Consider the following 27303-nt stretch of genomic DNA (forward strand, 5'->3'; position numbering starts at 1 on the left):
TGATAGCTAGGGTCTTAGACCTGCCTGTGTTTTTCTAGCCACAGACAGGCTGGCTAGCCTCCAGACCAGACACGACTTGACCAGTCAGTCAGGAAGTGTGTGTATGTGCATGCCCTTGTGTGTGTGTGGCTGGACCGAGCGGTCAGGAAGCAAGTGGAGAATAACAGTCTGAAGAAACAGGCAGAAAAAAGCCACATAAAAAAATCTCTGAAATAATAAACAGTAGACTATTTTATATGGAGGCCATTTTCCTCCAACCTCAAAGACGACTTATTTCTGCCCCTGTATCTGTGGTCTGGTACGGAGAAAAACGAACAGGAGAGAAAGATATAGCGTACAGATATACTGCAGAGTTTATTGTTCTTAGAATAGAAAATAACTTAATGAGTAGAGCTTTAGATGTGGTGCATGATGTATTCAGTGCAGAGAAGTACATGTATGTTAATGAAGACAGAGTGGTCATGTTGGGTTAATTCGACAAACTTGGAGTAAAATATATTGAGTTAATGAATTCTCTCTCTCTCCCTCTCCCTCTCCCTCCCTCTCTCCCTGGCCTTTAAAACTCTCCTTTCCTCTCTCCCTGGCCTTTAAATCAATTCAAAATGACTTGAAGACGTGATGAAGTTAAAAGGGCTATGGGGGAATAAAGCAGCTCGTAACTACATCTAATGGTGTCAAACTGTGACAACAAGCACACTGGGAACATGGCCTGCAGAAAAAGTCCAGGAGAACTTTCATCTAGAATGCTTAGTTTCAAATTCGTCATTGCAAGGTATCAATTTATTATTTGACACGATTCAAAATCAACTTTAAACTATAACTTTAAAATACATATATTTTGGAAAACCGTCAGTGCTAAGGGTAAGACAGATGTGGCTGTCCATAGCTCACTGGTTGAGCAGCCTAGTGATGTACGGGACTGGTTGTAGTGAACAGGAGGGGAGACAGAGCTGGTTTCAAGCGCAGGGCGCAGCAGGTGTTTATTGCAAAGGACCACAGGAGGAGGCAAGTAGATGTCCAGGGGCAGGCAGAAGGTCAACACAGGGGGTCCAAAAAGGCAACAGTACAGGCAGGGAAAAGGCTAGTAACGTAGTCRGGGAGATCAGGCAGATAACAYGAAATCGGAAATCTGATAGGCTAAAGTACAGGCAGGGAATAGGCAAAAGGCGTCAGTGAGGCAGGCAAAAACTATCATACACGGGAGGATTAAATCACGGGGAAAACAGAGCTCTGAAAGACGTGTGTCACTAAACAAACAATACCTCACAGTGATGGGGTGCAAAGAACTGAACTAAATAGTGTGTGATAATGACATACAGGTGTGTGAACAGGTGATCAGAATTCAGGTGATTGGGATCTGGAGGGTGAGCAACGTTCAGGGGATCTATGTGTTTGAGAGTGTGAGCTGGAAACAGACGTTGCACTGGTTGAGCAGCCTAGCAATGTATGGTACTGGTTGAGCAGCCTAGTGATGTATGGTACTGGTTGAGCAGCCTAGTCATGTATGGTACTGGTTGAGCAGCCTAGTNGTATGGTACTGGTTGAGCAGCCTAGTCATGTATGGTACTGGTTGAGCAGCCTAGTGATGTGTGGTACTGGTTGAGCAGCCTAGTCATGTATGGTATCACACTTCAATGGTAGTGCTTGGTCCTGCACCTGATAGATTCCAACATTGTTGAGGACCGGGTAACACGGCCAGAGGTGGAGGAGCGTTCCGGGGGCAGCATGTGTCGGTAGAGGCCCTGTTTGTATGTGGTTTACACCGTCACCATATCCTCCTGTGGGAAGGAGCTATATTTCAGCTTCCTAATGGAGAAACAGGGGTCTACTGGCCTTCTTGGAGATCGCATCCACCTGTGCTGTCCAATGGAGATCTTCCAGGATGAGAATGGCTAGGATGTTTATGGTTTCAACTCTCAGGAGCTCTGAGTTATTGATGTGCAGTGGTGGTAGATACGGTGATGTTCTGGAGATGAAGGTGTGAAGTACTTTGCATTCCTGCGGGTGGAGAATCATGTGACTGTCTCTGGACTAGGTGCTGTTGCGGTGACCGTATCATCGCCACACCGGCAGCCCTGACCGCAGTAAAATTCCACGTGACCGTTGAGTCACGGTAATCTCCTCTTAAGCACTCTGGAAAGGATTTGGTAGTAGCGAACTTGCTAACGACCATCCGGTCCTAATGGCCTGGTACTCAGGGCTCTAGTGTTCCTCCAACCACTCTGACATCAATGCGAATACAATCGAAAATCACTTCTAACACTTATCATCATCAAAACAGTATCATGCTTTTAAAACTCACCTCACTGTGATGATCATTTTGAAGAAGTACAACAGCAGGTTGAAACTGAGTGGAAAACATGGTCATTGTAGATGTTGTTTCAAAGCCTTACACAACAAAATGTCCAGCTCTTTCTTAGGTGATGATGAATTCAAAACACCCCTACACATATTACAGTTTATGCATACGCAAAGGCTTATGAGCCCAAGCCCGGAAAAAAAATAAGAATTAAAATTATATGATTGTGCCTTATACAATACATAGCCTACCGCATATTACGCATGGCAGAAAAACATCAAACTAAAGTGATTTAAGATGTCTTTGGTACGTAATTGGTCTAGCCTATAAATTAGAGTAATCGCCTTTGAGTGTGGACTGTATTATTATGCATACTGGATGGACTGGTTACCTTATGCTACACTCTAAAATGTGTATCCATGAGTCTGGGAGAGAACGTATAGACCTATGCGATGCTTTTGGTTCATTGATTGTGCGGAGCAGCTTACAGGTAGCCTACAATTACAGTGAATTTGTATTTGATTTGGAATAGCCTAGGGGATTTAGGGGATTTAGGGTATTTTTAATATTTGAATAATTAAGTGGGTGGCACGTTACTGTTAGCGACACAGAATATCTCACTACCGTGCGTTTCCATCTCCTCCTCTCTCTCCTTTATTCCTTTCTGCAGTGTGCAGAGGGGGTGTCAACAGTTTAGTGAAATCTATTTTGTTGCAAAAACATGTTACGATCGATGTTCCAAACATATTTCACTTAGTTTGAGCGGAATATCACCTGTCACATAGTCTATAGTCGCATCATGCAGCCCATATATGTTTTGATTTCTAAGACATTCTAAGGTTTGTATCATTCACAACTAAAGTTGCCAAATAACTCTAAATCTAGCATATCTAGTTTCGAATGATAACTATTTTTTATTACAAAATGTATTATTTTTGTACTTTTTACCCCTTTTTCTCCCCAATTTAGTAATATACAATTTGTAGTTACAGTTTTGTACCATCACTGCAATTCCCGTACAGACTTGGGAGAGCCGAAGGTCGAGAGCCATGCGTCCTCCAAAACACGACCCTGACAAGCCGCACTGCTTCGAATGATCACTTTTACGCTCAAATATAGCCACTTCATATGCACACTCGCTCCGGAATGGGAAGAATATCCTTTCTATTTTATTCAGCTAAGTTCAATTATATTATTTTTATTATAAAATTGTAAAATATAATGGCACGGGACATAAGCATATCTTGTCTGCTAAATTAACAAGCCTACAGTCTATGGCATGGAGCATAGCCAATAACATACAGTAGGACAACTCATATTCTGTTCTTCTGAAATCCATGTTCTTCATATCATGCTTCTTTAGACCTGACTAAAATAAATAATTGATTTATTGTGATGGTGTATATTACATTTATTTATTCGATTTTTAAATGTAGATGTTGCAAAGGTGCACATCAGCGGCTTGTATGCAGCTTGTATGCATGGAGGCCTGGAGAAGCTAAACATGTTTATGTTAATTAACAGTCAAATACCGCATTACAATAACCGTCAGACAAAATTTCATGCCAGCCACATTGCTACAGTCTGGACCATGACTCCAAGTCGGACAGGTCTTGTTTGCTTGAAGAGGGTGTTGTSTGGGGTCTGTCCTCTAGTAGGTTAAGCTCATCCATGAACGTCCAGTGTTCTACTGCTGCATCGCTTACTGTGGTGTTTARATATGTAACGAATATCAGGGGTCCGAGCAACGTTCCCTGAGGGACGCCTTATGACACTCTGACACTGTCCGACTTGGAGCCATGGTACTTAACTGCCTGGTGCCTGTTAGATAGGAAGTCAGCAATTCCCCTGACTGGTGATGGTTGAAGCCCCATTTCTAGGAGTATGGCGATAACCACATTGTGGCAGACCCTGTCAAAGGCCTTGCTATAGTCAGTGGTGACCAGTGAGCAGATGAAGCCAGGCTTGTCGGAATGTTTGTACAGCCCATCGATGGTCATAGATTTGGGGAAGGATGTCTCCTACTGCCCACTGGGAGATGAAGCTCTCGGCTGCCTTGTCTAGAAGGGAGGTAAGGGAGATGGGTCTGATTTCAGCAAGGCTGGGTGGATTCATCTTTGGGAGGGGCACGACAGTAGCAGCTTTCCACTCCTTTGGGATCACACCTTGGCCGAGGGGAGTGTTTAGGATATCGACCATGGATCCAATTAGCCCATAAGCAAACTCTTTAATGAAGCTGCCAGGTATTCTGTCTGCTTTTTGGGTTTTCACCTTATCCAACTTCTCATACATATCCCATGCTGGATGGTTGGAGCTGGTCTTGATGGTAGGTAGCAGGGAAGCAGTAATGGTCGATGGGGGGTATGAACTGGATCACAGAGGCTAGTGCTTTGTTAATTTCATTGGCTATTCCTCTGCCATCACCTGGGCTAAGCCCCTCAATGTGGAAGGTGGGCTCAAACTTGAAGATGTTGGCCAAAACCTTGACTTCTTTATGCCATTTCTCTGGATTTAGTTTTTTCAGTGCTTTGATTTTATCACTGTAGAAGGCCAGCCTAGTTGTTCTGATCTTGCATTGTATTTTGTTCCTTAACTTGTTCCATAGGACAGTGTTCTTCTGGGAGAAGGCTTTCTGATGCTCTTGGATTAGGGCTCAGGCAGTGGCTGGAAAACCCTTTTCATTGTCGTGTTCTGGATTTTTCTTTCCCTGGGTTGGATAGTGATGACATTATGGTCACTTATGGCTAGTGGGTTCCAGATGGCAGGAACACAGTAGAAATGTGACAGATTGGTAATGACCAGGTCAAGGATTGCTTCTCATCTTGTTGGTTGATTATCCATCTGAGTCAGGTAGGAAATGCACTGCACATATTGCAATTCTGGAAAGGAAGGCGAGGGAGGCGATATGGTCTGACCTTAACCACTATGCACTAGTTTGTGATGTCAAGCATGTCAGTGGAAACTTTGTTTTAGAACCATGTCTCAGATACAATTGCTATGTTCGATTTAGTGTCCTTGAGACGCCATTCAAACCCGTCTGGGTCGGAAAATGCTGTTTAAAAGAGGACATTGCATTATCACATCTTTATACTCCCTGACGAAGGCCATGCAGCCGAAACGCGTCAGAGTTTTTCAAAATCTTTGTTTCTATTGAACATGCCATAGAAATAAATGCATTTAAATGAATTATTTGAAGAGTGCCTTGGTTCTCCTTTCTTTTTTGATGACGAATGTATCCCTTTTACCAAAGAGCACCTTCTGTCTACAAAAACCTAATATTGTGTAACTTAGCAGCGCTTCCCTTCCTTATTTTTTCTACAATAGTTTGTTGGGAGTTACAACCGGATCTCTTTCCTCATGGGCGTCCTACGCAGTGACGTGCAGTCAGCTCAGGCAGCGTAGGCAATGCTTACCCTGGGATAATTTAATTAAAAAAGGTGTTAACGAAATGCTTATTTTCTGTTATTTCATATTTTTACTCAATGATCCAGGTGTTTTTTTTATGCTCATAATCAAAACATTTGCTAATACTACATCAAAACCTTAGGAAAGGCACCAGGGTATGCCTCCCTCCCCATGCATTCAAATCCATGAACATTGTTGACGTGCACAGCCACCAGTCACTGTTAATTGACAGGGTCACCGCAGGCTGCTTTTCCTAGCTGACATTTGTTGAATTGAGCGGATTTCATATTTTCCACATGGGTATTGCATAAACGTCATTATAAATAACCAATGAATTGGTTCTTAACTGACTTGCCTGGTTAAATAAAAATACAAATACAATAATGGCTGTGTGGCTGCTCTACCAGTAAGCCGCCTATACTGTTTCCCCTGCCTGCGTTTCTCAGAGAACAGTCTATGACTTGGGTCTTTGACAATTATTTGGGCTTTCCTCTGACACCGCCTAGTATAGAGGTCCTGGATGTCAGGAAGCTTGGCCCCAGTGATGTACTGGGCCGTACGCACTACCCTCTGTAGCGCCTTATGGTCAGATGCCGAGCAGTTGCCATACCAGGCGGTGATGCAACCGTTGCTCATGTAATCGTGGCAACTACAGTATGTGGAGTTATTGTATACCTTTGCTGAAAAATATGTAAGGTTAGCTAGACAATTGGAGACTTCCACTGTGTTTTCGGGTACATCAAACAGAACACAGAATGATTTGTTTGAAACAGTCAGTGATGTGATTCGAAAGGACATTGAAGATGAGATTAATGCAGCCCCATTTGTTGCAGTAGAAGAAGATGAGACCCCAGATGTTTTAACAAAGGCCAGATCTCTGTGATTTTGTGTTATGTGGCTAAATGCGAAGTCAATGAGGCGTTTTTGGGGATTTGATGATGTGAGCGATGCCTAACGAGCTGTGGTCTTGGTGGATTATGTATTGTGAGTGTTGGGGGAGTACAGCTGCGTTGAAAAGCTGGTAGCTCAAAGATATGATGGGGCCTCAGTGTTGGCATTACAGCTTAATTGGGTGCTGGCCAAAATAAGATAAAAAGTGCTTGAAGCTACATTTATTCACTGTTACGCTCAAAAGTTAAACTTGGTGCTCTCACAGTCAGCGAAATGCATCCCAGTGTGTCAAATCTTTGTCAAGATGTTTTGATGATAGCAAGTCAGAGAGCCTGTCAACATATGCAAAGTATTTTGACTTCATTAGACTAAAGGCTGATCTTGTCAGACTGTACAGTTTGAAAATGGTACGGGATAACTGCAAATCCCTCAGACTTCATTGGATTTCATTTAAATTGACATTTTTTGGGGGACGGGTTACTGTTGAATGAACATGAAAATAGGGTTGCTGTCCATTCAGCACCAKGGAGTTAACCTGTAGGTTTTCATACAGTGAGTGGRRCCRGTGGCGCTGTCCATTCAGCACCAKGGAGTTAACCTGTAGGTTTTCATACAGTGAGTGGTRCCCGTGGCGCTGTCTATTCACCAGTGCTGAATCCTGGCTGCGGCCTCAGATATCTTTGTATTTGTGAGAGGTATCTTGTATTTGTGAGAGGTATTGACATGTTGAAAGCACAGATCTGTCTGCTTAAACAACTAGCACACATCTCAGATATTCCTCCAGAGGTCTCTTCACAGTCCCCAAGTCCAGAACACACTATGGGAGGAGCACAGTTCTACATAGAGCCACGACTACATGGAACTCTATTCCAGATTAGGTAACTGATGCAAGCGGTAGAATCAGATTTTAAAAAACAAAACATAAAAAAGACATGTTATGGAACAGAGGGGACTGTGAAGAAACACAAACATAGGCACAGACACATGCACGTACACATGGATTTTGTGTTGTAGATATGTGGTAGTGGAGTAGGGGCCTGAGGGCACACACTTAGTATGTTGTGAAATATGTTATGAATGTATTGTAATGTTTTTAAAATTGTATAACTGTCTTAATTTTGGCAGCAGCGAATGGGGATCCATAATAAATACAAATATTTATAAAAGATTTTAGTTTGTAGCATACTTCCTCATTTTCAGCATTGCCCATTCTTTAGTGGCTTTAATATGTATTTAATTTCCTAAAGCATTGGATTTATCAAGAGACAATTTGACATTTTGAAATGCATTTTTTTGTCATTTCGATTGATGATATGGACATTTCATTTGACACCTTATTTATTATATACTGTAGGTGTGTGTAATAATATTTCACATAATATTATTATGTGTGTTTGGGTTTGTGTTTGCCAATTTCGTTTAATAGCCTATGTCACTCTGTTTGTTGGATCTATCTGTTGTATGGTGAACTTGAGATTCATCAAGGTTAATTTGGGAGAAAATCTGGCTTTGAGAACAGCTAGTGCCTACCCAGCCAGCGACCTCACTACAACCACCGCACGCCACTGCAGGTCGTAACTCCTCCCGACATCTCCAACTGTTGATAGAAATAGCAGACCCTCATCGCAAAACTCAGTCGATCACCCACAAACTTTAAACAATGCACTACGGCAGCAAGTGAATGCTCAAAACTGAATTCACATCCCGCTTCCGTGCAAACCCCTGCAATAACAATAAGCACTTCCCAGCACTCTTTCTCTGTAATGCCCACTCTCTCTGCAACAGGCTAGACGAGTTTGAATGGTGTCTCAAGGACACTAAATCAGACATAGCAATTGTATCTGAGACATGGTTCCAAAACAAAGTTTCCACTGACATGCTTGACATCACAAACTAGTGCATAGTGGTTAAGGTCAGACCATATTGCCTCCCTCGCCTTCCTTTCCAGAATTGCAATATGTGCAGTGTATTTCCTACCTGACTCAGATGGATAATCAACCAACAAGATGAGAAGCAATCCTTGACCTGGTCATTACCAATCTGTCACATTTCTACTGTGTTCCTGCCATCTGGAACCCACTAGCCATAAGTGACCATAATGTCATCACTATCCAACCCAAGGAAAGAAAAATCCAGAACACGACAATGAAAAGGAGTCGAGGAACAAAATATATGGAAATGTCTTTAGGACTGTATTTTTATATAGGTGTTTGTAATAATATTTCACATAATAATATTATTTGTGTGTTTGCCAATTTCGGTTAATAGCCTATGTCACTCTGGTGGTTGGAGATATCTGTTGTATGGTGAACTTGGGCTTCATCAAGGTTTATTTGAGAGTAAATCTGGCTTTGATAATAGCTAGTGCCTACCCAGCCACCGACCTCACCGTACATCACTGCTCCTACGAAACAAGCCCTCTGTCCTTAGGGAAGCCTTGAAGTCTGTGGTAATAGCTGTCCTCATTTGAATGAGAGCATCTTTCTTGGAAATGTCTGAGAACAGCGTAGGATCTCAGATGTGTTGATTGATGCAGAAGCAGTCGTGTTTATCATCCAGTTTATTATTATGAACCAGAGTTGTTCAATATTCGTGGTCTACTCTCAAAACACTTTCAAAAACAAAACCATTTGTGCAAAAAATAAATATGAAAAACCCTCAATAATTACTTACCGATTAAATTAGCAACAGTAAATTCCAAGGACGCCATCTCGGTGCCATGGCAACAACGTACCTTATACACACGCATACACAAATATACACGCACAAACCCACCACCATGTACACACACACGTATGCATGCGCAAACACACATGCATTCGCACACACACGCACACAAACAACACCCCCCCCCCCCCRCCTCCCCCATCACACAAAAACAAAACAGCGGATTTCGCTCGCTGGCACTACCATAGCCTTCCCTCCCCATAGAGTAATGATTTGTACACAACAACACATCCACTGCGGTGGTTATTCATGACAGGCCCCGGGCCCATAAACATCCTACTCAGGTGCTGGTCTGGTCTCCAGTCTACAGAGCTCCAGATTAGTTGCTAGGTCGAAGGTAGAGCCAACCTGCTTTGCTGTAAAACGCTCTGGTTACATGGATGATAGCAGGACAGCATTGTGGGTAAATTATACATAACCTGCTGCTCCATTACCCCTCTCACACACACGCACCCATGCACACAGCACACCTATTACCACTCGTAGTTCTGCTGCTCTCTGCTGTCTGACAATTAGTCACACTAAACTGACCATAGGGAGAAAGAGAGAGAGATAGAGAGCGAGAGAGATAGAGAGCGAGAGAGATAGAGATAGAGAAAGATAGAGAGCGTGAGAGAAAAAAGAGAGGGAGAGAGAGAGGGAGAGAGAGAGAGAGAGAGAGAGAGAGAGAGAGAAAGAGAAAGAGAAAGAGAGAGAGATAGAGAAAGATAGAGAGCGAGAGAGATAGAGAAAGATAGAGAGCGAGAGAGAAAGAGAAAGATAGAGAGCGAGAGAGTGTGTTTGTTTTCTCTAATGAGGATGATTTGCATTCTGTTTAAGTTGTGTAGCTTCCTTCCTCTCATGGATTGAGTCATGCACCTCCTACAACACAATATGTTCAATAGTTTGAATGATAAGTTCCTTCTGTTCATAACAGTTGAGGATAGTGTTATGTACAGCATTGTTCTGACATGATAAATTGCTACGAGGTGAATGTGTCTGTTTGATTTTCTGTTGCAGGAGATGTTTTCAGTAGCCATGTACTCCTATTTTGAATCTAAAGCAATTATGGATAATGTTGTATATTTTATGACATGGTAAATTGATACAGGGTGATTTCACTGTTTGTATTACAGGAGAGGCGTCTCCATATGTATGTGGTGTATTGTCAGAACAAACCCAAGTCAGAGCACATCGTCTCTGAGTACATCGAGACTTACTTTGAGGTGAGTATCTCTTAGCAAACACAGCTAAGTCCTTCCTCAATCTCTGCTATCTAACTGTAACTCTCGTTTGAAAAAGCAATTACATTTCTGCAGACTCCCTTGTGGTAATGTTAATTCCCATTGATGTGATTGTGGGAATGTCAAGTTTGGTCACGTTGATTGGTGGTTGTAGGAATGTAATATTATGTCACATTGATAGGCTATGGGAATAATGCTATGCCTTGTTCCCTGTCTTAGGTCAGTTAGGATCACCACTTTATTTTAAGAATGTGAAATGTCAGAATAATAGTAGAGAGAACGATTTATTTTAGGTTTTATTTCTTTCATCACATTCCCAGTGGGCCAGAAGTTTACACACACTCAATTAGTATTTGGTAGCATTGCCTTTAAATTGTTTAACTTGGGTCAAATGTTTCGGGTAGCCTTCCACAAGCTTCCCACAATAAGTTGGGTGAATTTTGGCCCATTCCTCCTGAGCTGGTGTAACTGAGTCGGGTTTGTAGGCCTCCTTGCTTGCACACGCTTTTTCAGTTCTGCCCACAAATTTTCTATAGGATTGACATCAGGGCTTTGTGATGGCCATTCCAATACCTTGACTTTGTTGTCCTTAAGCTATTTTGCCACAACTTTGGAAGTATGCTTGGGGTCATTGTCCATTTGGAAGACCGATTTGCGACCAAGCTTTAACTTCCCGACAGATGTCTTGAGATGTTGCTTCAATATAGCCACATCATTTTCCTTTCTCATGATGCCATCTATTTTGTGAAGTGCACCAGTCCCTCCTGCAGCAAATCACCCCCACAACATGATGCTGCCACCCCCGTGCTTCACGGTTGGGATGGTGTTCTTCGGCTTGCAAGCCTCCCCCTTTTTCCTCCAAACATAACGATGGTCATTATGGCCAAACAGTTCTATTTTTGTTTCATCAGACCAGAGGACATTTCTCCAAAAAGTACGATCTTTGTCCCCATGTGCAGTTATGGCGGTTTTGGAGCAGTGGCTTCTCCCTTGCTGAGCGGCCTTTCAGGTTATGTCGATATAGGACTCGTTTTACTGTGGATATAGATACTTTGTACCTGTTTCCTCCAGCATCTTCACAAGGTCCTTTGCTGTTGTTCTGGGATAGATTTGCACTTTTCGCACCGAAGTACGTTGATCTCTAGGAGACAGAAGACGTCTCCTTCGTAAGCGGTATGACGGCTGCATGGTCCCATGGTGTTTATACCTGCATACTATTGTTTGTACAGATGAACATGGTACCTTCAGGCGTTTGGAAATTGCTCCCAAGGATGAACCAGACTTCTGGAGGTATACAATTTCTTTCTGAGGTCTTGGCTGATTTCTTTAGATTTTCAAATTATGTCAAGCAAAGAGGCACTGAGTTTGAAGGTAGGACTTGAAATACATCCACAGGTACACCTCCAATTGTCACAAAGGATGTCAATTAGCCTATCAGAAGCTTCTAAAGACATTATTTTCTGTAATTTTCCAAGCTGTTTAAAGGCACAGTCAACATAGTGTATGTAAACTTCTGACCCACTGGAATTGTGATACAGTGCATTATAAGTGAAACAATCTGTCTAATCTGTCAACAATTGTTTGAAAAATTACTTTTGTCATCCACAAAGTAGATGTCCTAACCGACTTGCCAAAACTATAGTTTGTTAACAAGAAATTTGTGGAGTGGTTGAAAAAACAGTTTCAATGACTCCAACCTAAGTGTATGTAAACTTCCGACTGTATGGTTAGGTGAAGGTAATATTATGTCATCCTGACGTGTGGTAATGTGTCTGTAGGCCACATTAAGTCATATTGAGGACACAGTATATGGTTGAAGTAATGCCTCCGTGTGTATCCCAAATTTGGGGCTCTATTTTCATGGATTGGATTGGAACCCGTGCAATGGTCAGAAAATAGAAACATAGAGCTCTTTGGCATTGAAAAGAAGAATCATATGCATTAAAGAACCACATACCTGCTGTAAAACATGGTGGCGATGTTTTGGGGCTATTTTGCTTCCATTGGTCCTGGTCAACGGCATCATGAACATGGACCTTTTAGCCAAATACCTGGTTGCCTTTGCCAGGAGGTTGAAACCTGGCCACAAGCGGAGCTTCCAACAAGATAATACACATCAAAATACACAAAGAAATGATCATTTGGCCACAAAATCAATATTTTGCAATGGTCATCTCAGTCTCTGGGTTTGAGCCCCATTGAAAACCTGTGGTCCATGAGCACAGACGAAGGATATCAAGGATCTGGAAAGATGCTGTATGGAGGGATGGTCTACGATCCCTCCCAATGTGTTCTCCAATCTCATCAACATGATTGAAGGTATTGGAAACAGGGGTGCCAAAACTTTACACCCCTATCTTTTTGAGCAAAAAATGTATTACTTGTTTCAACTGCCTTCAACTGAAATGTGTCTTCCGCATTTAACCCAACCCCTCTGAATCAGAGAGGTGCGGGGGGCTGCCTTAATCCACATCCATGGTGCCCGGGGAACAGTGGGTTAACTGCCTTGCTCAGGGGCAGAATGACAGATTTGAACCTTGTCAGCTCTGGTATTCAATCCTGCAACCTTTCAGTTACTGGCCCAACACTCTAACCACTAGGCTCCCTGCCGGACCAACCACAAAATCTCCTTGTTTTTTTTACAATTGTATTAGTACACAATAATATACTACAGCTCAGTATTTGTATAATTAATAATATGCAGTCTTTTTTGCTCATCTTTATCAAGGGTGCCAATAATTTTGGACCTGAGTGTATATGTTCATGAGGATGACTGTGTGTGTTTGGCCCTATCAGGAGCTGAGGCAACATCTGGGTCACAGGCTACAGCTGAACGACCTGCTGATCAAACCAGTCCAGAGGATCATGAAGTACCAGCTGCTGCTCAAGGTAACACACACAGGCACATGCGCATGCGCACGCGCACACAGGCGGGCACGTAAACCTGCACGACGATAAGGTCGAATTCAATGTGGGAATGCACATAAAAGATGAGTGGCTATTTGAGTCATGAACATCTACCTGGTGCCAACCTTGTGCCTGTTGTACCTCTCTCTGGTATTCAAACTAACAAAACATCTCCCAGATGTCTTCACCTTACATAACATTGACTAGGAAACCTTGAACGCTCCTGACTCCATGCTGTGTTTATGTGAATAGGACTTCCTCAAGTATTACACCAAAGCCGGGATGGACACAGAGGAGCTCGAGGTGGGTGTTCGTCTGATACAACTCATGCTGTTATTACACTGTATCTACCATTCATCTACTATATAAACTATCTAGGACTAGGTGATTACGAGAGGCAAGTGTGAGGCTGTACGCCACATATGTCAGAGTCAAGGCCCGCGGGCCACATCCGGCCCGCGAGAAGGTTTTTTACGGCCCCTGGGATGATCTTGATTTATTATTAGAACCGGCCCGCAGACCGCAGCAAGCCGGCAGCCCGCAGATCTTTTACACGCACCAATACTACATTTCCCACAATGCAACGGTGACGCACCGAGCAGTAGGCTGCTTCATTTCAATATTTATTGGCACAGCAGTCGTCAGCATCACAGTAAAATTAACTTTCAGATACCCATCAAAAATGGCAAAACGGAAGGTGGACACTGAGAACCGGGGGTTTCAAACAAGGTGGGAGTCGGAGTATATGTTCACGGAGGTAGCTGGAAAACCTGTGTGTCTTCTGTGTGGAGAAAGTGTGGCGGTACTGAAAGAGTATAATCTGAGACGACATTATGAAACGAAACACGCGGACAAAAACAAGAATATGGACATGGAACAAAGGCTACAAAAGGCAGAGGAATTAAAACGAGGCCTCAAATCTCGACAGGCTCTGTTCAAAAAAGCCAAATCACAAGGCCAGGCTGCTGTCAAGGCCAGTTTTATTTGGCAGAAGAGATCGCTAAATCAGCCCGGCCATTTACGGAGGGGGATTTCATCAAAAACTGCATGATTAAAGTTTGTGACGAAGTTTGCCCAGAAAAAGGCAACTCTTTTAAATGTGAGTCTGAGCAGAAACACCATGCCGAGAGAGTAGACCAGTTGTCCATCAATCTAAAAGAGCAGCTTGTGAAAAAGGGAAAAGATTTCATTGCATATTCCTTGGCTGTGGATGAGAGCACGACATTTCTGACATTGCCCAGTTGTCAATTTTCATCCGCGGAGTGGACTCCAGCCTAAGCGTGACAGAGGAGTTTTTGGCTTTACGTCCTATGCATGGCACAACTACGGGCATGATTTGTATGAAGAGGTGTCAAGATGTGTAAATGAGATGGAGCTGCCTTGGGAAAAACTCGTGGGTTTGACAACCGACGGAGCACCTGCGATGTGTGGACACAGGAGCGGACTGGTGGCGAAGATACGGGAAAAGATGCAAGAGGAAAACGCGACAGGTGAGCTGACAGCTTATCATTGTATCATACACCAGGAAGCGTTGTGCGGTAAAGCCTTGAAAATGGAGCATGTAATGAGCATCATCACGCGCACAGTTAACTTTATCAGAGCCAAAGGTTTGAATCACCGCCAGTTCAAGGCATTTCTGACGGAGGTAGAAACGGAGCATGGTGATTTGCCTTATCACACAGAGGTGCGATGGCTAAGCCAGGGAAAGGTGCTTCAAAGATGTTTCGAGCTTCGTGAGGAGATTTGTCTGTTCTTGGACAGCAAAGGGAAAGACACAACACAAACTCCGAGACGAAATGTTCTGTGTGAAATGGCTTTTCTGTGTGACATTACGAGTCATCTGAATGCAATGAACTTGCAGCTTCAGGGTCGGGATCATGTCATCTCTGATATGTACAGTACAGTGAAGGCATTTAAAACCAAACTGACTCTGTGGGAGACGCAGATGCGGAAAGAAAATTTGAGCCACTTTCCCAGCTGCCAGACCATGAAAGAGAAGCTCTCTACCAGTGCGTTCCCGAGCGCACAGTTGGCTGATAAAATAGGTATGTTGCCGCTGACTTTCGACGCCGATTTGCTGACTTTGAAGACAAAAAAGCAGGTTGGAACTGCTCGGTAACCCATTTGCTGTTGACGTGGAAAGCTCACCACCAAACCTCCAAATGGAGTTGATTGACCTCCAATGCAATGATGCACTGAGGGCAAAATATGCGGCAGTGGGTGCTGCGGAGTTCGCCCGTTTCCTCCCCGACACAATGCCCCAGCTGCGCATCCAGGCTGCTCAAACGTTGTCTAGTTTGGCAGCACATACCTGTGTGAACAACTGTTTTCTTTGATGAACCTGAACAAAACATCACACAGAAGTCGACTTACTGCTGAAACACTCCACTCAATTCTGAGGATTTCCTCAGCTCAGAGCCTTACCCGACATTGATGAACTTGTGGAAAAGATGGGACACCACCAAGTATCACCCTCAACCTCAAACAAGTGAACATTACTGTGCAATCACATATTTAGAGTTTTTACTCAGTTCAAGTTTAAAAGTTAAAGTTTAATATTTGTTTTCACTGCATGTTACTTCTCCTTAAACAAAGTGTTGTTTTTGATTAATAGATTTTTGCACTTTATTTTATTGTATTTCAATCCAATTATATTTTAAAATATTTCAGTTGAGTGGATGATAGAAAAATTGCTATTATTGTTTTTTTCTTTGAAGTAAATTTAGCCCACTTTTGCTAAAATAGAAAATATAGGCTACTGATGGTGCCTTGAATACCGGTTTCTTTCATTTAATGTTCATGTTATGGGGATTTTTATATAAAGGAAATTTGTCTTTTGTGTCTGTTGAAAATTAAAGATTACTGACAGAGCCATAAGAAAATATTGCTTTATTTATCTGATCATATTGGAATATATTTGTTAGGTTTTCAGTAGGTTCAATTAGGTTCACTAGACRATATGCGTCATTTAAAAWTTTTTCAATGAACATTCGAACAGTCCGGCCCTCGGCTTGTAGCTAAATTTTTTATTTGGCCCTCCGTCCATTTGACTTTGACACCCCTGCTGTACGCTGTCTCTGCGCTATTAAGGGTTCTCTCTAGTCAAACAACCTGTATTCAGTAGTTGCTTGATTTAAATCACTTTCTCACTCTCTCTCTCTCTCCTTCACCATCACAGAAAGCGGTAGAGGTGATGTGCTTTGTGCCCAAACGCTGTAACGACATGATGAACGTGGGACGTCTGCAGGGCTTCGAGGTAAAAGGCACTTCACTTAGGTCTCTCTCTTTCAAATACAGCTCTCACACAAGCAAAATATTGTACTGTAAGCCAGTGTTTCCCAAACCTCTTCTCGAGTAACCCCAGGCCCAGCCAGTCAATGTATTTGATGTATTCCAGAACTGGCACTGTTGATTCAACTAATGAAAGGGCTTAGTGATTAGGTGACCATTTGAATCAGGTCAGCTACTTCTGGAAAACATCAACTAAGTGGACTAGCTGGAGGCTCAAGGAGAGTTTTTCAAAATACTGCTGCAAGCCATAAGTAAGCCATGTAATAAACCCCTATTCTCTTTTCACCCTGTATCTCTTCCCTCCATCCTTCTCTTTCATCTCCAGGGTAAGATCACAGCGCAGGGGAAGCTGCTCCAGCAAGACACTTTCACAGTGGCGGAACAGGACAGCAGCTTCCTGTCCAGAGCCAAGGAGAGGCGCGTCTTCCTGTTTGAACAGCTGGTCATCTTCAGCGAGCCAATCGACAGGAAGAAAGGATTCTCACTTCCTGGTTACACCTTCAAGAGCAGCATCAAGGTAGGTCTCTCTTCTTTTCAGATTTTTTTCTCCTCTTTTCAGGTTAGATTGAATGCATTAACTGCATAGGCTTTTTACCATAAGGAATCTAAACACACTGTTACATAACTTCTTTCAGTCCCAGATAATGAATTGCATAACTGATGTTAACAAACACAATGTTTCTGCAAATCTAATATTGTGTACAAGTTCTTGAGTGTTCTTGGAAGCCTTAAAAGCATCTGTGTCTGTTTTATTGGTGAGGTATTTATTGGTGAGGTATTTAATGACCCCCCCCTCCAGGATGTCTTCCTCCTTGCACCAGATGGTAGTCAGATGTGATTTGTTCCTGGTGGATGGAACGTTACAGGAACGTTCAAATAAAAATGGTGGATGTAACATTACTGGAACATTCCGTATGAAATGCATGCATTTGTGCTAAAGTATGTTTACTCCACAAACTCTACTCAAAGTAAGCTGAATTTGGACAAGTTTGTTGAGTAAAATTACAAATTCATGTTTGCTCAAAACAACTCAAAACCACACCCATCATTATTGTATTTCCCAGCATGCTGTCTTGCAGGTTGATTTTCAGAATTGTTTGTTTCAATACCTGTGTTTTTGCATGTACTTTGATTGGTTGATTAATCTTATTCTACAGAAACTTAAATAACATACATTTTTCAAAAGTACTGTAAACCTCAATTAATAGCCTGAGTGTTTATTTGCTTAAAGGCCCAATTGAGTTAAAAACGAGTTTTTCCTGTGTTTTATATTTCCACACAATGAGGTTGGAATAATGCTGTGAAATTGTGAAAATGATAACAATGCCTGTTTAGTGTAAGAGCTGTTTGAAAAGACCGCCTGAATTTCCTTCCTGTTTGGTGGGATGGAGTGTTGGCCTTCCATGGTGACATCACCATGCGGAATATTTGTTAATAAGATAGAGAGATCCAAACTCTCTGCTAATAATAGCTCATTTTCAGTATTCCCGTCCTCACTCAGACCACTCCAAGACAGTCCTAGCTAAATACTTGCTTGATAAATAATTTGTAAGTCGCTCTGGATAAGAGCGTCTGCTAAATGACTTAAATGTAAATGTAAATAAATTGCCCTTTTCTTAACTATTTTTGTTTCTTTTTGACCATTTTAATTGAAAACTATCACAGTAAGGTACTTAATTGTTACCCAGAAATGATTTGATAATGAGATAAAATGGCTGCATTGGACCTTTTAATCACACAAAACAGGTGCTTATCAGAGACAGACTTCTATTTGAGCCAGGCGTCTATTTCCTTAATGCACACAGCGTTTGCTCATTTGCATAGTTCATTGTTTAATTCCAGCAATCACTTACAGCATTTTAATCAATTGCTTAATTTTCAGCACTAATGTGTTATCATTTACACACTGTGCCATGTTTCTTTTTTGTCTTAGTATGCCTCTATAAATTTTTTTAAAATAAATAATTTCCTTGACAGAATAAGCATTACAGTCTTCGACTGTGCATTTTCGGCAGTTCTTCCTTTCGCCACTAGAGGGCAATCGGCTGATTTCTAGGGGTCTGTACTCCCGAAGTTGTTGAATGGTTTTGTGCTTGCCAGTTGGCTAGCAGTTCTCAGCTGTTAGTAGCCAATAGCTAGAAGTTTCTTACTTGCCCCCCAAAATGTATGATTTCTGTAATTTTCTACTCATTACTGAAGTATTTAATGTAACAAATCAAACATTAAACTTCATGGTAACTTCGTAAATAATTCATTTAGACATGGTATTTATTTGAAACAGGCGTTTATTTGTTGAAATTTGTGCCATTGCCCGGTTATTAAAAAGGGACAGGCGGCTATTTGAGACTCTATGTTTAATTTAAGTTTTACGGTAATCCAATCTGTTAGTAGTTCGATTTATTGCACACGTTACTGAGATGGCTGTTCCAGTTTATTTGATTTGGGTTGTTTGAATATCAATCTTCCCTATCCCTACCCCGTCAGTTATTGTGAATGCAGGTTGCGGTCGATTAAAAGTTCAAATTGTTGAATATCCTCACTCTGACTGGATTCCAATAGTCTCTACACATGGCATGCCAGCATAATGTGACTTGCAGTCTTGATGTGGCCTGTAAACCAGGAGTTTCAGACCACTGTGTTAGGGTATAACTAGGCCCTCAAAGAAATACCCTATAATATATGTAATGTATTTTCATAAAGAGTTTAATTTTAAAGATAATATATTCATTTAGAAACTAACTTCAAGGCTACATCAATGAAAAGCATTAAAGTCATGGGTGGTAACTACAATTTACTCGAAAGGCAAGGCACTCTGGGAAGTATGCAAATAAAGTAGAATAAATTCAAAGTTGAGTGAACATTCAATTCAACTTGAGAATGTATGTTGGTTCAGCTACACTCTTAGAAAAAAAGGTGCTATCCAGAACTAAAAAGGGTTCTTTGGCTGTATCCATAGGAGAACCCTTTGAATAATCCCTTTTGGTTCCAGGTAGAACCCTTTTGGGTTCCATGTAGAACCCTTTCCACAGAGAGTTCTAGATGTAACCCAAGAATTCTACCTGAAACCAAAAATGGTTCTACCTGGAACCAAAAAGGGTTCTCCTATTGGGACAGCCGCAGAACCCTTTTTTCCAAGAGTGTATATGCCCACATTTTTTGCAAACTCACAATCTTATTACAGCTGGTTGCCTTACAGTTGTCTATTGAATCAACGTCTTCTTCTTTTTATACAGTGCAGGGTTGCTTTTCCAAAATGTGTAGGTTTCCCAGAAGTCCTGGTTCGTAATTCAGAATTCCCTGATTATTCCGTTCTCATTCTGGGAATCTTACAACCGGCAAATGTGGACATTTTGGGAAAGTTGCAACCCTACTGAATACACCTGTGCTGTGTTCCAGTTGAGCTGTCTGGGGGTGGAGGCTCCGGTGGAGGGGGAGGCGGGCCGATTGGTGCTGACCTCACGGGGGGCTGACGGGACTGTGGTGAGATACGTGCTTCAGGCCGCCTCCCCAGAGGTCTGCAGGGCCTGGGTCAACGATGTGGGACAGATCCTGGAGACCCAGAGGAACTTCCTCAACGGTAGGATGGGAGAAATACTGATAGAAAAACACAACAGCTTTAATTTCAGGATTCATATCTAACCCCATGCTGCCAACTTCCTCAATGGTAGGACAGGAGACACAGACAGACAAGATCTACACAGTAAACACCCACTTACTTTTACTCATGTCTGGCCTTTCCCACTGTTCCCGGGCGCTGAAGACGTGGATGTGGATTAAGGCAGCCCCCCGCACCTCTCTGACTCAGAGGGGTTGGGTTAAATGCGGAAGACACATTTCGGTTGAATGCATTCAGTTGCACAACAGCCTCCCTTTCACTTTCCTTTCCCTTTCAACTTCCTCAACTTTACAATTGGAGACATACTGATGGCAAAACACAACATCCAGGAATCTTTACTAGTCACACGTCTTACATTTGGCCTGATGCAATGTGAGCACTGAGCAGTAATGTTATCCAAAAGCAGCTCAGTACCAAGTCGACTTACACAAACAATAAAACTACAAAGACCAATGCTAATATTTTGACAAACATTGTGTCCCAAAATGACATGTTGCCTGGTCTAAATCCTCTCTCTGTCTTGTACCATGAATTCACCCAGCCCTCCAGTCTCCCATCGAGTACCAGCGCAGAGAGGGTACCAACAAGTCTAACAGCCTGGGCCGGAGCATGAGAGCCCCCCTGTCTTCGGCCAGCAGTCCCCTGCGCCCCCACTCCTCAGCCTCCATCGACCGCCAGCGCCTGCCCTGGCTCCGGTCCTACAACACCTCCCTCCCCACCCTCTACCTGCCCAGCCAGTTGGGTCAGGGAACGGGCCTCCAGGGCCCCTCTGAGACACACACACCCCGGGAGGTAAGGTCATACTGTATATACACATTGACAACACACACACACACACACACACACACACACACACACACACACACACACACACACACACACACACACACACACACACACACACACACACACACACACACACACACATACTGCCGGAGGTAAAGGGCCCAGTCACACACACATACACCTCAGTGACCTACAGCAGTCAGGGGCCAAACACTGGGCTTCTGTTTGACCACAAACAACGAGACACTGCCATCCTCGTTTAGCTCGCCGGACTGGAATGTGCTCCAGCCAAGCCTGACCGAGTGTACACATCCACCCCTTAGGCTACGTTAGATCACATCTCCTCTACTGACTACATGTCTGGATCAGGAATCCTTCAATTAAATCCTAATCTGAAATAATCTGAGATCTCATGAGAAAAAAATGTCATGCCACAATAAAGGAAAAACAATCATCTGTTGGCTATCAGCTCTCAGTATCTAATGTTTAGTTGTGTTGTGTGTGTGTGTGTGTGTTTGCAGTCTCCTCTGGTCAGTAGTAACTCCCAGACAACAGTCTCGCCATCTCACGTCCAGCTGGCTTTCACTGACCAGTCTGGTCTGTCTCACTACTCTCAGACCCAGACCTCCCTGCAGTGCCAAGCGGGGTCCAATGGGCTGCATAGCACACAGGTATACACACGTACATGCACAAACACACAGACACACAGACACACACACGTGCACATGCACGCAAGCATGCGCACGCACACAGCACACAGAAATAAACACACGCAAGGACACAAAACGTTTCTTATAAACCTATTCTCCATTATGGGAAATCATGCATGCTGTAATTACATGATTTACCTATCAATACATCTCAATCTACTCTTTAGGTTTATTGTAGGCATGATTTATCACCGACGCCAACAATATGAATAGGAAAACAAACCAGGAGAAACTGCTGGGGGACTAAATAATAAGTAACGGTTGATTGTATGGCGGAATAATGATCATTCTTATATGGTCATTTATGTTCATTAAAATATGAAAGGCTTTAGTAAATGGCAAACATTTGTACAGTACAGGGGGAATGGAAAGAAGGAATTTGCGTCAAAATGATAGTCAGGCTACTACTTCCCCTGTTGGCCAGAAACAGAAGAGAGAATTATTTTTCAGAATGAAAAAAGAATTTGGAATATTGTAGAGGAGTTTTTTCTGAAACAAGATGAAGAACCAGAAATCGTATCTTGTTGTAGGCCGTTGTTGAGTGTCTTAACCTTAGACCAACCATTAACTACACAACCCTCTGTTATTACTATGCACTTGTATCAAGTATAGACCATCTCTGCTTGCACTTAGCGAGTGGAGCCGACATACCTATTTGTTCTGACTATAGGCAGTTGGTCTATGTATTTACTCAGGCTGGATGGGGCCTATGGGTACATAAACAGGAAACAGCCTGACCCAGACACGGAAGTCAGAGATGCCGATCAATGGCCTAATTGTTCTTTCTCTCCCTCTCCCTCTCATGGTGGAATTTGCACATTGTGTTGTTGTGACTGATATATTGTAAACAGAAAAACAAACCACATTATGGCTGTCGCTGACATACACTGAACAAGAATATAAACGCAACATGTAAAGTGTTGGTCCCATGTTTCATGAGCTGAAATAAAAGATCCCAGAAATGTTCCATACGCACAAAAAGCTTATTTCTCTAAAATTGTGTGCACAAATATGTTTACATCCCTGTTAGTGAGCATTTCTCCTTTGCCAAGATAATCCATCCACCTGACAGGTGTGGCATATCAAGAAGTGGATTAAACAGCATGATCATGATGCAGGTGCACCTTATTGCTGGGGACAATAAAAGGCCACTCTAAAATGTGCAGTTTTGTCACACAACACAATGCCACAGATGTCTCAAGTTGAGGGAGCGTGCAATTGGCATGCTGACTGCAGGAATGTCCACCAGAGCTGTTGCCAGATCATTTCATGTTAATTTCTCTACCATAAGCCACCTCCAACGTTGTTTTAGAGAATTTGTTAATATGTCCAACTGGCCTCACAACCACAGACCACGTGTAACCACGCCAGCCCAGGACCTCCACATCCAGCTTCCTCACCTGCGTGATAGTCTGAGACCAGCCACCCAGACAGCGAATAAAACTGTGGGTTTGCACAAAATAATTTCCCCACAAACTGCCAGAAACCTTCTCAGGGAAGCTCATCTGCGTTCTCGTCATCCTCACCAGGGTCTTGACCTGACTGCAGTTTGGCGTCGTAACCAACTTCAGTGTGCAAATACTCACCTTCAATGGCCACTGACACACTGGAGAAGTTTGCTCTTCACGGATGAATCCCGGCTTCAACTGTACCGGCAGATGTCAGACAGCGTGTATGGCGTCATGTGGGCGAGCGGTTTGCTGATGTTAACATTGTAAACAGTGCCCCGTGGTGGCGGTGGGGTTATGGTATGCGCCGGCATAAGCTACGGACAACGGACACAACTGTATTTTATCGATGGCAATTTGAATGAGATCCTGAGGCTCCGCCGTCCTCACCGACAATGCAAGGCCCCATGTCACAAGGATCTTTTTGTTCAGCGTAGTAGCTCATTTGCAAAACATCTTTATTCGTTAACGTTTCGACCTATATTCCCCTAAAAAATATATATTCTGACATCTAAGATTTCTCCCCAGAGCTTTACACAATGGCTAAAGTGAGGCATATGCATCTCTTTGGGAAAAACAGCTATTTAGGCTACATTTCATAAAATCTATTAATGAAGTTGTAAACATATTTGAATCTGTGTCTCCTCCTCTCCCCCAGCAGAGCGCAGGAGAGGGCTGCAGTACCAAGGGCCTGCCTGGTGAGGCTGTACCTCCTCCTGTATCTGTCTCTGGTCCATTGGCCGGCAAGCGCTCCAGCATCCTGGCCCAGCTCAATGAAGATGACCTATGAACCCTGACCCCTAGGAGGAAGGAGGTTCACGGACCGCCACAGCTACAGAGAGAAGAAGGAGGGCCTCATCTCTGCTTACCATATGTTGATGCTATTGTAACTTAAGGGTCCTTTTGAAGGTGGATGGGGTGCTTCTGTAAGGAGCAAGGACTGGATGGAGACTGCTCTTCTGGACTGTTGCTACTGCTTTTTCAGACTGTTACCGGGCGGTTCATCGACATTCTGAGAAATATAAACCATGATTCTAACGGAATATACAGTATGCGCCTTTCATCTGATTTTTTTGAGCGATGTGATTTGAGGTTGAAAACGTGCCTCTGCGTGGGCACCACTAATGGGTAGCACCCAGCTAGATGTTGCAATGGCTGAGGTTACGAAGGACACTTAATGGACATCAGGTATTATGGTGACTTTGCTTGTTTTATTATGATGACTTTGCTTGTTTAATTTTTCATTTTGGAGAATTTCTATACAGTATATATTGTGCTGTTTACCAGAGGGCTGTGGGATTTGTTCAAAGGAAGAAGAAAAAAGTCCATTCCTGATTGGGGAGGTCACTGGAGAAGTGTCTGTGTGTGAGTGCGCACGCTGCAGGCATGTGTGTGTGCGTATGTGAGCAACATGCGTCTGTGTGTGCATGTGTGAGTGAAATGCGTCCGTGTGTGTGTGTGTAAATATGTGCGTAAATTGTGTGTGTTTGTGTGTTTGTGTGTGTGTGTGTCTGCATGTGTGTGTGTGTGTGTGTGTGTGTGTGTGTGTACAGGATCGGCGGCTTCTCTTCTTGTAAACAAACATGGATCTTTCGACTTTCTTTCTACTTTTCTCTCACACTGCTGGATTCTTCCGACAACTATTTCTATTCTCAGGCTGTTTAAAACATGAAGTCATTCCTCCACTGAGTGTATACATCTGTATATATGTAGAACATTGGATTCATCTCTCGTGGAACAGAATTGTCCTGCTCTTACCGCAGTGTTTCCAATGGATGAGAACGAGAGAACTCTCGATTGTTCTCTTATTCTGTTTGACCCGAAGTTGGCTCTTGTTTGATCTGGAGATTCCAGACTAAAAAGGGGTGAGGGAGCCCCCTGGAGGCACTCTGCGGGCATGACGTCACTCTAATGTCACTTCAGACTTAATGGTATTTCCTTGATTCCTTGTGTTCTCTGCTACCATCCTTTCTCTGTCTCTTTCTCTAAAAGTCAGAGGGAAGTGAGGACATGATTATGTTGGGAGAGAAGAGACGGGGAGAGAACGGGTGGAGAGGACACAAGGAATCGAGGAGAGACTATTGAGATGTGGCCAGAGTGGTGGCCATGCCATAGCCAGTCTGACGGGAATGCTAGGGGACGGAGACAGACTGATATTTCAAACATATGTTTTCTTGATGACAGGAGACATGAAGGGGTGGTATTGAAATGTGGTGAGGTGTCACACAGTCTGTCAATGAAGTCCAATGACGACGTGCCACAGCCTTCTGCTGTGTTCAATGATCTCTGCTGGCTTTTGCTACTCCAGCACATTAGTACACGCCATGCACCTGGCTCAGGCTTACATCTCTGGTTCTTAGATAAAGGACAGCAGTTTAGAGTTAACTACTTGGGTTGTTGTATCAGTTGACACTGTGGATATCAAGTGCTGCATCTGCATGCTCCGTGCTCATCAAAGTGAGACTTTTGCCAAAGCCAGGTGCTTTTAGAACTTCATGTACTTCAATTCATTCTGTTACTCTAATATATTGCCAAATGTTTGTTTTTTTTACACATCAAATCAAATACTTGTAGTTGTGATTTGTTTACTTCAATGCCCGACCTTTCATCTTCTGAATAGAAAAAACGACTGTAAAACGAGAAGAGATAGAAGAGATGATAGATAGAAGAGATGATTTCAGCTCTTGGTGAATTCTTCTCTTTTACCAGTAGAGGTCAGTGTAAAGCTTTCAAATACAGATAGCGGTCATTGGAGGTTAGACAGCTGCATCAAAGATCAATGTCTTCAAGTTACAATGCCCCCTCTAGCTAAATCTGTTTAAAATATCTCAATTACAGTGACTGTTTAAATTCAGAACATAAAAGTTTGGTCCAAAACTCTGTTTCAACTCCTCAGTGCTCGTGGACTAAGGGGTGCTGTTTGTAAAGTTGAAGTCATAGTGGCGATTATTGCTCTGGCATTTTGTGCATGTTACTTAAATATGAAGGAATACCACTACAGAAATTAAGATACACTAAAGAAAAGAGCAGGACAAGGGCTATAATGATGCCATGTTTGACTGAATAGAATCGGTTGTATTATATCAAATAAAAAGCCTTTTGAATTAGGAATTGTCTATTTCATGTCATTTCTGAAGGTATATCCCTCTAACATTGAGATGATCTGAATATATATCGAAAAATATCATGAGTATTAATACATGGAAATAATAACCAAATCAGATTTATATTATTTAATTTATTTTACCCTTATTTTACCAGGTAAGTTGACTGAAAACATGTTCTCATTTACAGCAATGACCTGGGGAATATTTACAGGGGAGAGGAGGGGGGATGAATGATAAAATTGGAATCTGGGGATGATTAGGTGGCCATGATGGTATAGTTGAAGTCAGAAGTTTACATACACCTTAGCCAAATACATTTAAACTCAGTTTTTCACAATTCCTGACATTTAATCCTAGTAAAGATGACCTGTCTTAGGTCAGTTAGGATCACCACTTTATTTTAAGAATGTGAAATGTCAGAATAATAGTAGAGAGAACGATTTATTTCAGCTTTTATTTCTTTCATCACATTCCCAGTGGGCCAGAAGTTTACATACACTCAATTAGTATTTGGTAGCATTGCCTTTAAATTGTTTAACTTGGGTCAAACGTTTCGGGTAGCCTTCCACAAGCTTCCCACAATAAGTTGGGTGAATTTTGGCCCATTCCTCCTGACAGAGCTGGTGTAACGGAATCAGGTTTGTAGGCCTCCTTGCTCGCACACACTTTTTCAGTTCTGCCCACAAATGTTTMCTGCCAAYCTTTAACTTCCTGACTGATGTCTTGAGATGTTGCTTCAATATATTCACATAATTTTCCCTCCTCATGATGCCATCTATTTTGTGAAGTGCACCAGTCCCTCCTGCAGCAAAGCACCCCCACTACATGATGCTGCCACCCCTGTGCTTCACGGTTGGGGTGGTTTTTTTTCGGCTTGCAAGCATCCCCCTTTT

At 42.7% G+C, this 27303-nt stretch overlaps 1 protein-coding gene across 1 annotated transcript; it reads left to right on the forward strand.

The window, feature by feature from the left end:
• The first annotated feature begins 10427 nt into the window (after positions 1-10427).
• On the forward strand, positions 10428-26414 carry LOC111976314 (rho guanine nucleotide exchange factor 25). Its single transcript, XM_024005100.2, has 9 exons — positions 10428-10527; positions 13342-13434; positions 13705-13755; positions 16631-16708; positions 17069-17260; positions 20140-20320; positions 20901-21151; positions 21667-21816; positions 23962-26414. Exons 1-9 carry the CDS (start codon positions 10453-10455, stop codon positions 24091-24093), a joined length of 1203 nt encoding a protein of 400 aa, XP_023860868.2. The 5' UTR covers positions 10428-10452; the 3' UTR covers positions 24094-26414.
• Positions 26415-27303: the final 889 nt, after the last annotated feature.

This window comes from Salvelinus sp. IW2-2015, linkage group LG17 (assembly GCF_002910315.2).
Source record: "Salvelinus sp. IW2-2015 linkage group LG17, ASM291031v2, whole genome shotgun sequence".
NCBI lineage: Eukaryota > Metazoa > Chordata > Actinopteri > Salmoniformes > Salmonidae > Salvelinus > Salvelinus sp. IW2-2015.